Below are 12,955 nucleotides of genomic sequence, written 5' to 3'. Positions count from 1 at the left end.
TGTAGGTCAGGTTTGTAGCCAGAGGGTGGTGAGTTTTAAAAGTTCATAATAGAGGGCTGCCTATGAACTGTATGTGCTCAAGAAGGTTCATTGCATTTCACTGCACTTGCTTAACAGACGTTCTCATCCAGAGCGACGTAAATAGCTTAGAAACGATCCATTTATACAGCTGGATGTTATCAGTAGCCCGCATTAGGCAAATCATGACTGGAAGAGCAAAGAGCGTGTTTCCAGATGAAGATGATAAGACAAACACAAATAATAAATAATAACTCCTGTTTCGGTAGGGATTACAGATAGAGTTTACAGTTCATCCTAGCTATAGTTTTATTTCTTGGAGAATAAAGTCTATGTTCAAGAGCCGATTGGTGCCCAGGGGCATTGTAGCATGCTAGTATCAGTGCTATGAATGGTTTATTTTCCCTGGAGGCTCGAAATGGGACAGAGATACAGGTGCCTCTGTAACAAACCGTTAATCGTCCCTTGTGCTGTAGAGAAGCGCCGGGACACAGGCGTCTGCATTGTGCATTGTCCGCTGCCACCCTCCGCCATTGGACGGCCTGGGAGCGAGGAGGAGAGCCAGGGTGTCACACAAACGGTTTGTTGTTGTCCCCCCCCCACCCCCCCGTTCAGGACAAGCGACTTTGGAACTCGGCGCAACTTGGATCCACGGTGCCCATGGCAACCCGGTGTTCCACTTGGCGGAGGACAATGGTCTACTGGAGCACACCACGGACGGGGAACGCAGCGTGGGCCGCATCAGCCTCTACACCAAGAACGGCGTGGCCCACTACCAGACCAACAGCGGCAAGCGCATCCCCAAGGACCTGGTGGAGGAGTTCAGCGACCTGTACAATGAGGTACATTTACATTTACATTTATTCATTTGGCAGACGCTTTTATCCAAAGCGACTTACATAGGTTACAGTTCTTTACAATGTTATCCATTTATACAGCTGGATATTTTACTGAGGCAATTGTGGGTTAAGTACCTTGCCCAAGGGTACAGCAGCAGTGTCACAGCGGGGATTGAACCGGCAACCTTTTTTTTTGGTTACGAGTCCCCCCCCAAAAAAAAGAGTACAGATAACATTATGTTCGTTTCACACCATATCCAGAGTGAGTTACCTCGGTTACAGCTTTACATACTATGCATTTATACAGCTGGATATTTACTGAGGCAGCCACAGCCATTTTCACTATGGTTTTGAAGGCACGTCTGAAAATAGATCAAACACTGCCACTGTGTATAGTGTGTTCAGTAACAGTATGTTTGGAGACATTTTCTGCATGTTCTGTTAGACATGCCATGAAAGTGTAACACATGCAAAACACATTCCACAAAATACACTATGCAAAATTGCTTGTAATACAACGGAAATAGATGATCTGTTTGTTGATGTGTGCTCCTATCCTCTTGCACTCGACATCCTTGTTTTCCTCTAATGGCAAGGGCATCTGTGCCTCGCTGGCCTTCCCGAGTGCCGCTTGAATGAAGTGCATCGGGGTGCAGCCGGGCGGAACAGGACCGTCTCTGTTTCGGCTTCCCCGCGGATCGGACAGAGAGTCCCCGGCTCTCGCTCTCAGCCACGGCTCTGCGCGGATCTCGCTGTGAGACCCCGTTAGAGGCTGTAATGGGGAGGAAATGTCGGTCACCACCGCAGTGCTACCCTGCTGGGCAGTGGGCTGGAACCGGCTTAATTAAACAGCATCGCTGAAAGGATTCAGCAAGAACATAATGAGGTCGAACATTCTCATCGCACGTTTTTTTTGCCCATGTGATCGGCCAGTCCACACTGCGCCGAGGGGGGCCGCTGTTTTTGTGAGTCGCCTGCATGACGAGGAAGTTCCTCAGCTTACCCCAGGCCTCTCCCTTTCTCTCTCTCTCCCCAATTAAATTTCACCCTTTTACGTCATGAAAAGAGTGAAGGTGTCTTGTGACCGTTACGCAAAACGTAACATCGGCGAAGGAAGGCGGGCATTCGATCTCAGTGTATTGCGGCGCGGCCTGTAACCCGGCGTGGCTAAGGCAGCCACCGCGTGAGACAGCATGTTCTGAAGCTGCCCGCCTTCCTTGAAGCTCCGGTAACGTTCCGAGAAGGAGTGTGTTAACTGGAACTGCTGCCGCTCCTCTCTCTGCTTCGCATCATGCTGTGTGAGAGAACGAGAGACACACCCCCCCCCCCCCCCCAGGTGCTCTGTAAAGGTTCTTCAGTGCAGCGCACTCATTGTCCTAGCTTGTTTTTTTGTTCTTGTGTGTATCTACTTTCTCTAGGCAGTGTTACCAGCTGTAATTTGGCACGTTTTGTGATCCACAGGCTGCCTCGGTGGCCAATCAGATGATGGCTGATGTGGTCACATGTGCTTGTCACGTGATATTCATACTTAGTCCCTGCTCCCCCCCCAACACACACACACACACACACACACACTTCTGTGTCAGGTTGGGGCTGCAAAGACACAGCCTGTAATTTAATTAATACCTTATAATTACCCTTCCACCCTTACCATGAGCAGCCCTTTAAGAGGAACCGGGCTGCGTGTGCCGATTCTGCCTTTCCTTTTCCCGTCTCTACATGTCTGACTGCCGCTCATGTGACAGGGTCTCTTCCTGGCGCTCGTTTTGCTGTTTACTGATGAAGGATCGTGTTAAGAAGGCAGAAACACCTCTGCTAACCTGCTCCTGCCACGTGGCTGCGGATCCTACAGAACTCAAGCTGATAGCTGGCCAGACATTTGAAAACGCCGCTGATAAAAATGAATCCATTCCATGTCGCTGTTTGGATTAATAGGCGGTCTGGAATTTTGGTGATAAGACATTTTTGAGATTTTTTTTTTTTTTTTTAATGATGAGGTGCATAGAATCAGTACATCCTCCCTCCATGATTTATGGGATGCATTGAATTAGCAGAGAGGAGCAGATCTTCGTGGGTCTGTACGGTCTATATTTGGTTTGTTTACATACAGCAGTGTTATTATTATTATTATATATTCTTATTGTGTATATTTCCTGTCAGAACAAGAAGAACAAAGAGAGCAGAGCTCCAGCTCAGATTTAGCTGTACAAATATCCTGTCTGTTTGCTACACATTGGTAAAACAGGATGCATTAAGGAAATTAAAACATCTATTCTAGAGGCCGGGACTTGGCACTGGCCCAGATAAAAGGAAATGGCGCGTTTTGAGAAAGCGCATTAGGATTCACGGGGAGGAATCCTTCCGCAGCTGTAGCTCTGGCCCTTTCTCGGATGTTCCTGTGTTGTTCGGTACACTTCAGTGAGCTCCTCTGTCACGCATGGTGCAGTTCTCCAAGGGCACATGGCTAAGCTAACAAGCTAAAAAGCTCCAAGATCTCATCCACGCAAGAGGAAGGACAGCTCATTCCCTTTGGCTCCAACAGTAAAGACATCTGTGGTTGTGAGACAGGAAAGGGCCGCTGGGTGTTCCTCTGATCTTTCAGTGAGCTGACCTCTCCCTCTGTCATGAATGGTGCTGTGTTCCTGGAGCACATGGCTAAGCTAATGAGCTAACGAGCTAACGAGCTAACGGGCTCCAAGACCTCATTCACACCAGAGACGGGACGGCTCATTCTCCTACAGAAATTGGTAGTTGTAATACAGGAAAGGGCCGCCTGGTGCTCCGCTGCTTCTTCGGTGAGCTGAGCTCTCCCTCTGTCTGCCCCCAGGTGTACGAGCTGACTCAGGAGTTCTTCAAGAACGGGAAGCCCGTTGGAGCGGAAAGCCAGAACAGCGTGGGCATCTTCACCCGAGATGTGGTCCGCAAGAAGATCATGCTGGACCCGGACGACTCGGAGAGCACCAAGAGGCTCAAGCTGTCCATGCTGCAGCAGTACCTCAAGGTGAGAGCTGTCCAGGTGCTTTCCCATCTACCTGTCTGACGCGTCCCGGAACAGGCTCCTGTGATGTATTACATTCCATTATATTACATGACGTTGTTGTCATTTAGCAGATGTTCTTATCCAGAGTGACTTACACAGGTTACAACTTTTACATGTTATCCATTTTTACAGCTGGGTATTTACTGAGGCAATTCAGGGATAAGTACCTTCCCAAGGGTACAGCAGCCCTAGCGGGCCCTGCACCGCGGCCCTGAACCGCTGCCCTGTCATGTGTGATCCTGATGAATGCAGTCGTTGACAAACACCTCGATCTGGTTCCTGAAAGGTGTGTCAGTCAGGTGGGGATTAGAACCTGTCAGAGGCTTTTAAGAAGGCGGTAACAATGGGAAACCTTCTCCACAGTGGCAGAGAGTGGCTAAGATTCAGTGCCGCTGCTGCCGCAGGCTTCCATTATTCCATTACGCTACATTATTGTGATTTAGCAGACACTCTCATCCAGAGCGACTTACACAGGTCCGCAGGTTATCCATTTACACAGCTGGATATTTACTGAGGCAATTCTGGGATAAGCACTTTGCCCAAGGGTACAGCAGCAGGGAATAAAACCAGCTACTTTTTGCTACAGCAGCAGGTCCCACTGCTTTCTGCTATGCTACACTGCCACCCACTTCCTGGTGTTCAGTTGTGGTGCTCTGATTGTAAAGTCAACCAGTGTCTGCTAATAATCTCTTCACCGATACCGATTCTATATGTTGGATTGGAAATGATGGCCATTATGTGTGGGACACACCACGGTGACCGCAGGTGATAGTCAGCCACGAATGGTTGGGTGTGTGTATCCCCAGCTTGACACGTTGTGATCTGCTCCTGTCAAGGGTGTGGGATGCCCTCACTTGCCCGCTGAAGCTTCAGGCGGAAACAGGTTCTTAAGCAGATCATTAGTTTATTGCTGCTAGTATGAGGTGACCTCCTGTGGAGAGGTGACAGCCTTCTGCTTGGGCGGTTCCCCCGGCATGCGTTCTAGGAGAAAGCAGCTTTTTACACAACCGTGATGACTCAGAAGGTGTTAGTGCTTTCTAAAAATTCTTATGAAATATGGCCCCAGGTGTTTACATAACCTTTTGTGTAGTTGTGGGGGATGAGGGCGGGCGGGGATTTTTTCTGTTAACCTCACATGCCTTTTGTTCTCTTACTTCTGTAGGTGATTAGGTGATATGTTTATATTATATATATTAGACTATGTTATATAATAATGTTACCTTAGAATGTGAATATCTGATTGTGAAACATGCTTTTTCTTTCAAGTACCTAGGACCTCCGCCCTTTAGAAACCACAGACGTGGTTTTTGACTTCCTGTGCAAACGGCAGCACAGTAACCTGTCAATTATTCAGCCACCGAAGCATTAGAGGGAGAAGGTGTCACTCTGACAGAGCAGATCTCATTGAGTTGCCAGTGGTTAATAGAAAACTGGAGGAAAGGGGGGGGGGGCTGTGGGAGAGTGTCAGAGCAGTGAGGCCACACGTGTGGAGGATCAGTGAGCCAAGTCACTCTGACCATGAAATCACTCTGACCGTCTCTTTAAGAGATGTCTATCATGAATCGCTTCCCTTACATAAAGTTTTAGTAACAGGAAACGCGTTGGCTCACCGTAGCTTCCTTCCCGTTAGGTTTTCAGTGCGGGGTGCTCAGGCTGCAGCTGGTTCTCGTGCGCCTGACGGTTTGCTCAACGTTGCCCCCTGCAGGTGGAGAGCTGCGAGAGCAGCTCGCCCAGCATGGACGAGGTGTCCCTGAGCGAATTCGGGGAGTGGACGGAGATCCCCGGGGCGCACCACGTCATCCCGGGGGGGTTCATCAAGGTGGTGGAGCTGCTGGCGCGGGCCATCCCCGCCCGGGTTGTGCGGCTCGGCCGGCCCGTCCGCCGCGTCCACTGGAACCGCTCGGCCCGGCAGGGCGAGACGCCCGACGCCGGCGACCACAACGAGGACCGGCGGGCGGCACCGCCGGGGCACCCAGTCCGCGTGGAGTGCGAGGACGGCGAGCTGGTCCCCGCCGACCACGTCATCGTCACCGCCTCGCTGGGTGTGCTGAAAAAGAGCCACGAGAGCCTGTTCTCGCCCGGCCTGCCCGAGGACAAGGTGCTGGCCATCGAGAAGCTGGGCATCAGCACCACCGACAAGATCTTCCTGGAGTTCGCCGAGCCCTTCTGGAGCCCCGAGTGCAACAGCATCCAGTTCGTGTGGGAGGACGAGGCGCAGCTGGAGCAGCTGGCGTACCCCGAGGAGCTGTGGTACCGCAAGATCTGCAGCTTCGACGTGCTCTACCCGCCCGAGCGCTACGGCTACATGCTGAGCGGCTGGATCTGCGGCCAGGAGGCCCTGCTCATGGAACGCTGTGATGACGAGACGGTGGCCGAGACCTGCACCGAACTACTGCGCAAGTTCACAGGTCAGCTGCTCCGCCGCCTCCGCTGTCGTGTGCATGCCCCCCCCCCCCACAACCTGTCCCTAACCCCCCTCAAACCTGTCCCTAACCCCCCTCAAACTTGTCTCTAACCCCCCTCAAACCTGTCCCTAACCCCCCTCAAACTTGTCCCTAACCCCCCTCAAACCAGTCTCTAACCCCCCTCAAACCAGTCTCTAACCCCCCTCAAACCTGTCCCTAACCCCCCTCAAACCTGTCCCTAACCCCCCTCAAACCTGTCCCTAACCCCCCTCAAACCTGTCTCTAACCCTTCTCAGACCTGTCCCCAACCCCAAGCCTGCTGCAAACCTGCCCTGACACCTCCTTGATCCTGACCTGAACCTGCAATGAATGTGTTCCAAACCCACCCCAATTCTGCTCCCAACCTTTCCTGAACCCATGTGTCCCAAATCCACCCCAATTATGCCCTGAACCTGTAACAAACCCACCCACCCCAAAACTGCCACTAACCTGTCCTGAATCTGTGCCAGTTTCACACCAAACCTGTCCCAGACCGCTCTCAAAGCCTTCCTGAACCCGTCCTGAACTGGCCCCAAACCCACTCCAAAGCTGCTGCAAACCTGCCTTGAATCGGACAGTTGCTTATTACACAGTCTTATCCGGAATGACTCACATATCACAAAACTTTTAACAGCTGGATATTTACTGAGGCAATTCAGGTTAAGTATCTTCGCCAAGGGTACAACAGCAAACTTTGAGTTATGAGCCCTGTTAACTTATTGAGCCCTCTTAACTTAACCTAATCACTACACCACACTGCTGCCCTAAACCTGTTTTTGAGGTTAGGGTTATGAGCCCTGTTCCTTGCCATTACACTGCGTTGCTGCCCGATATCTGAAAATCAGCTTGGTGCAGTGTATTGGGGGAAATTTGCGCCTGAATGGATCACCACTGCTTCACGATGACTCGCAAGAGAGACATGGTCGTCCAGCCTCTGGCGTACCCTGCCTCTTACAGGAAATGACATCATCCTGCCATATCAGAGAACACGCTACGAGTGCATACTCAGATGAGTCATTGTGGTCTCGCTGGGCTAATCTAGGAGCACTTCCTTGTCTACTCCTCCGGGTGATGTCATCTCCCTCATCACATCTAGCCTTTTAAATCAGGAACTCAAGTATTCCCGAATCCCAGACAAAAAGCCTCTGAAAAGCAGATTCAAGTGAGCAGGAGACAGCTTGGGCCACCAGTTCATTCAAAAGCTACTTGTGCTGAAGTTCCTTTTTCGACCCAGAAAGTTCAACGTGCATGTTCCCATTAGTTCTTACACAACTGTAGAAGCAGCAGGAAAACTGTAATAAATGCCACTGCAATCAATGTGACCCTTGCCAGGGTGAGTCTTAACCGGTTTAGACACAGATGAAGCTATATAGTGGCGTCAGTATACATTCTTGTTTCGGGTTAACAAGTCACCGTGTGTAGATAAAAACAGCTTTCTTACGTAAAGGTTGCTCTGCTCTGGCGTTGGCGTAAGGACAGTTATTGCATAGCCTGCGCTGGGTCATCTGCCTGCTGACTGCGTTCACTTCATTGCCCCTTTTTTTTACCCATAATGCATTGGTACTATTCACCATCATATTTCAAAACCAGCCGGGGATTTTGCCTGCTTCATGATTTTCCGTAATCTTGAGTTTGTAATGCACCGACAAATTGCGGAAAAATGAGCCAGTCAAATGTGTTCTTGATTTGAATGGCAAATTGCCCTCTTTCAAAGTACAACAAAGTACAACGCTTTGCTACTGTGGAACTGAACAATTTTTAGAAGTAAAGCTCTGTGCGGATTTCACAGAGCCACAATTCTAACCGCTGTGATTGGACGGGAAGCTCTGCGTCACTGTAAAACAATACCGCGGTCACTCCGGCCGTGACCCGAAGTCCAAACGAACCTCACTGCGCCTACAGCCATTCTGCTGACAGACAGGTGAATGGGATCTTCCGGATGTTCTGAGTGCATTTTCAGCATGGGACTCCCGTACAGAAAGCACTGAGTTTTACAGTCATGCTAGCCCGGTGTGTAGAGGTCTTTGTGTCTCCTCCTGGTGTAGGCCAGCCCCTGTTTGATCCCCTCCTGGGCTAATTCATTCCAGATAGGCTCTCTCTGCCCGCGGCTTTCCTTTGACGCCGACTGGAGTTAATTAGCATCCTGAAACCCGCGTTCGGATCATTTCTGGGCCAGTGGCAGCGAGAGCGCGGATTTGTCACCTCCAGCGTCTGGGAGATTAGATTGCGTTTGACTTTCAGAGGCAGGGAAAAGGCCAGCCGGCCTCACGGCTCTCAGACCTGCGTCAGGTCCTCTTACGGAGGGAGGGATCTCAGTTCGATTTCCCTCGCTCTTCATAAGGCTTCCTGCTCCTACGATTATTCGAGTTGCTCACAGTGAAAATGAGGGGAGAATGAGGTGTTTCTGTGTCTCTGAGCTCGTTTGCAGAGAGATTATTAATGAGCAGCGCCGAATCCGCTGTGTGTGACTGAGAGAGCGTGTGAGCAGTGCTGAACGCTGGTGGGCTGGGGCGTGTGGCGCAGTCGGGTTGATCCGAGCGAGCCAAAGTCTCAAAGTCTCAGAGCTGAAGGCCGGAACAGGCGGCCACTCTGTCCAAATCCCCCACCCCCACCCCCCCCCCCTTTTTTTTTTGGAAGGGGTGTCCAGGACACCTGCTTCCTCCTCAGCCCTCTGGCCAAGCCTCTACGTGTCACGGAGCATCAAACGGCCCCTCCGCTGTTTAACAGGAGATGATCCGCGCGGGTGATCCGCTGAAATGGCAGCCTGAATAATTTTTGTTCACTCGCTCTCTCTCTCTCTCTCTCTCTCCCTCTCTCTCTCTCTCGCTTCCTCTCCCTGTCCCTCCCTCTCTCTCGCTCCCTCTCTCTCCCTGTCCCTCTCATTCTCTCTCGCCCTCTCTCTCTCTCTCTCCCCCTCTCTCTCTCGCTTCGTCTCTCTCTCTCTCCCTCTCTCTCTGTGTCCCTCTCCCTCTCTCTCCCTGTCCCTCTCATTCTCTCTCGCCCTCTCTCTATATCTCTCCCTCTCCCTCTCTCTCTCTTGCTCCCTCTCTCACTCTCTCTCTATCTTTCTCCCTCTCTCCTCCCTCTTTCCTCCCTCTTTCCCCCTCTCCCTGTCCCTCTCTCTCTCTCTCTCTCTCACCCTCTCCGCAGGGAACCCCAACATTCCGAAACCTCGCAGGATCCTCCGCTCCTCATGGGGCAGTAACCCCTACATCCGGGGCTCCTACTCCTTCACCCGCGTGGGGTCCAGCGGGGGCGACGTGGAGCGGCTGGCTACACCCCTGCCTTACGCTGAGAGCACCAAGGCCCCGGTGAGCCCCACCCCCATGCCCCCCTTAAAAAAAAAAACTAAACAGAATGCTTGTCTTTGTTCCCGAACCCACACAGTTGTTTAATGGCCAGCACTAAGAAAATGCCACTTTGGTTCAATGACTGATACAATATGAGTGGGATATTTTACATGTCTACCAAAACATATGAAACATTAAAATATGTCAAGTACTGCCACTTTCAGAGGTACACGGATTACCTCTATATGCATTTACATTACACAATTGATGGACAAAATGGCTTGGCAGTGCCAGCCAATGAAATGAAAGGTCATGGAATGACAGTACATTTTGGATTGTAAACAACATATTGTGACATGTTTCTAACTTACATGTATACTAGTTTCTGTTGTTGTGTCTAGTTTTTGTAGTTAAGCAGCTGGAACTGTCGTCTCGTCTTTTGACAGTTTTTATATTGTCAGACAACTGCTGTAGGGCAGTAGAAGGAACTTCATAACCAGAAGCTCAGAAAATGAAAGCTTGTGCATCTGCTACGAATGCTCCCAGTTTTATCTAAGTGGGCTTGCGGAGTCTTGAAAAGACCAGCATGACCTCGTAACAGTCCAATGAGCTCGTCGCCGTTGGGAAGAAAACCTGCTTTCTTACATAAAGGTTGCTTTGCTCCGAAAATAGCCAGACGGGTAAGAGCGGTAACAGCGCACGCCATATGTTGGGTCACGATGACTTTAATGCTTTAATTTCAACCCCCCCCCCCCCCCATCCCTTCTTCCCAACTCTCTCCACAGCCTCTACAGGTGCTGTTTGCTGGAGAAGCCACCCACAGAAAATATTACTCCACTACCCATGGTGCTTTACTGTCAGGCCAGAGAGAGGCCAATCGCCTGATAGAGCTGTACCAGGACTTGTACAATGCAGAAGCCACGAAGCCTAACATGTAAAATGAACCACTGACTAGTGAATACATTTCTGTGTATCATGCTTTCTGTTTTTTTTTTTTTGAATATATTACCGTAGAGGGGCATTAAAACATAATGATGAATACATATTGTTTTTACTGTATTTTAGACCTAGAGCTCTGTAACTTTTCCTTTGAGATGTACTGTAAGAGGGTGCAGAGGGTGCTGTCATCTCTGGTCCTTATTATTCTCAGATTATTTTTTTAATTGATAAATTAATATGTTCCTGTTCCTTACACTTCTATAATTTAATTTGTTTTGTAAGTGCCTTCTGTATTTAATGTTATGCTATTGAAAAAAAAAGAAAAAAGAAATAAACTGAATATTAATGTTAATACAGCACTTGACAGTTCTTGAAAGTATTTATTTATATATATATATATCTCCTGTACAGCAGGATGGGCAGTCCTTGTTTGACTGCTCTATTCCACTGATCAGCAGTCAGACTGACTTTATCCCTCACACTCATTTACCACAGAAACAGATGCTATGTGGTTGATCTGGGGTCAGATGTCTTGTTTTTTTGCTTCCCTTGCGTAAGGCGTGTTATAAAACACCAAAACTTAACAAACAAATAAGGGTGTCTAAAATTTCTCCCTGTGGAAACAATGTCTGACTTGTGGTAGCGCATTTCAAGACATCCAGCAACACCCACACGCATGCCAAGGAAAATATCAGCCACATTGTGTACATGGTTAGATCCTGGAGACTAAGCCGCAAGCACTTTTTTAAAACCCATTTTCCACTAAACATGAAAAATTCCAAACATTTATTAAATGCTTCTGTTATCAATTTTAAGTCCATGCGCTAATGCGCTGTTCCACGGGGGTGCAGTTTATGTAACGCTCTACTCCCACCTGCTGGTGAACAAAGAAACAACACAAATCTGAGAAGCAACGTAAAACTTGCCCGGGCAAAGACCACGACAAAACACAATGCCTTTAAGGCATGCGATTTCATAAATTTCCAGCAGTGCTGAGCTGTTTCATACGACCAGAAGCAACCAGTTCTCACCTAATAATAATATATCCTGTGCTTATGAACAACACCCCATTAGGATAAGTCTTTTGTTTACTTATTCAGCTATGGTATGCTACGTATGTGCCTGCCACCATGACATCAACTGAAATGCCTTTATTACGGTTTCGCCAAAGGAAACAGCTATTGCAGAAGTTCCATCCAACACACAAAAAGTAAAGATTTATTGAGTGCAGAAGCAGAAAAAGAGGACCATAATGAACGTGCCAATTTTCCAATGGAGTTAGATCATAACGGGGCAAACGCAATGCAATTTGCAGGAAACAAACAACCAATAAAATCGCCAAGGACAGGAAAAACACTCCTCTTGGAGCCAAGGGTAACACCCTTAGAGGCATTATGGCAATGATATGATATATTATGATTTCACTGCAGTTGGTTTCACCGAAGCATCAGCGCAATTATACTTGCTGGTCCTGAATTCGTGTCTTTTGTCATTATTCTAGTAGGTGCACAAGATTGACGTTTTCTCAGCTTTGATTAACATTGTGCTTCATCTTTCTTAATTAGTGTTAATTATTAATTATTAAGCTACTTCCCAGGCACCATCTGCTGATAATAAAAAAGACTCCATATTTCTGACCATGGAATGTTAATCCAAGAAGGACATATTTTACACCCTGCATAGATAGTGCTAATATGAGGCAATACCTCATGCCATCTACTTCACACAAAACTGTATAAAAAATAAAATACAGTGCAGTACAAATCCACCAGTGCATTCCTGAAACATTTTAAACATGGGAGATTCAATACATTCCCTGTAATCCCAGAAAAAAAGCTCTACTGATCAGGTCCCAGGGAGAATGAATGTTGAATGTTAAATTGAAAAATTGAAGTCTTCACGAATGAAAGTGATAATGTGAATAAAGCAGTGAAAAACGTAAAATGCTTAATTAGGATTGTAGCAAACTATATAATTCAGTCGGTGTCTTTTGCTTGTATTTTTTCACCGGCAAAAACAAAGGAAAAAAACCATCCTTCTTGAGGATAATGTTTCATACATCAAATGCAATGAAACCTGAATTACCTGAACTTTACAAGTACAATGATCTCTATCCATGATCCATCTTTGGATGTTTATAAAAATTTTAATACCCCTGCTAAGTGGTTAGATCCATGACTTAAATAACCCAAGCCTGCTTCGTGTCACTTCCTAAAGTTTGGATCTGTGCCACATGAGTGAGTCTCCTGACGTAGACTGGTGTCTGTACTTCTTAACGGGACTGTCTGTGGGAAAACAGGACTCACTTTTACGACAACAGACTTCAAAACATGCATTGAAGGAGCACACTGTGGCTATGTTACATTACTGGCATTTAGCAGATGC

At 48.2% G+C, this 12,955-nt stretch overlaps 1 protein-coding gene across 1 annotated transcript in view; it reads left to right on the top strand.

The window, feature by feature from the left end:
* Positions 1-10,848, top strand: part of smox (spermine oxidase) — a 19,443-nt gene extending 8,595 nt beyond the window's left edge. Inside the window, exons 3-7 of the mRNA XM_036516461.1 lie at positions 634-860; positions 3,685-3,858; positions 5,603-6,305; positions 9,492-9,652; positions 10,417-10,848. Of these exons, the coding sequence (XP_036372354.1) occupies positions 634-860; positions 3,685-3,858; positions 5,603-6,305; positions 9,492-9,652; positions 10,417-10,569 (1,418 nt within the window). The 3' untranslated portion in view covers positions 10,570-10,848. The remainder of the gene's footprint in view (positions 1-633; positions 861-3,684; positions 3,859-5,602; positions 6,306-9,491; positions 9,653-10,416) is intronic.
* Positions 10,849-12,955: the final 2,107 nt, after the last annotated feature.

This window comes from Megalops cyprinoides, chromosome 22 (genome assembly GCF_013368585.1).
Source record: "Megalops cyprinoides isolate fMegCyp1 chromosome 22, fMegCyp1.pri, whole genome shotgun sequence".
NCBI lineage: Eukaryota > Metazoa > Chordata > Actinopteri > Elopiformes > Megalopidae > Megalops > Megalops cyprinoides.
This window is presented reverse-complemented; position numbering and strand designations above follow the sequence as displayed.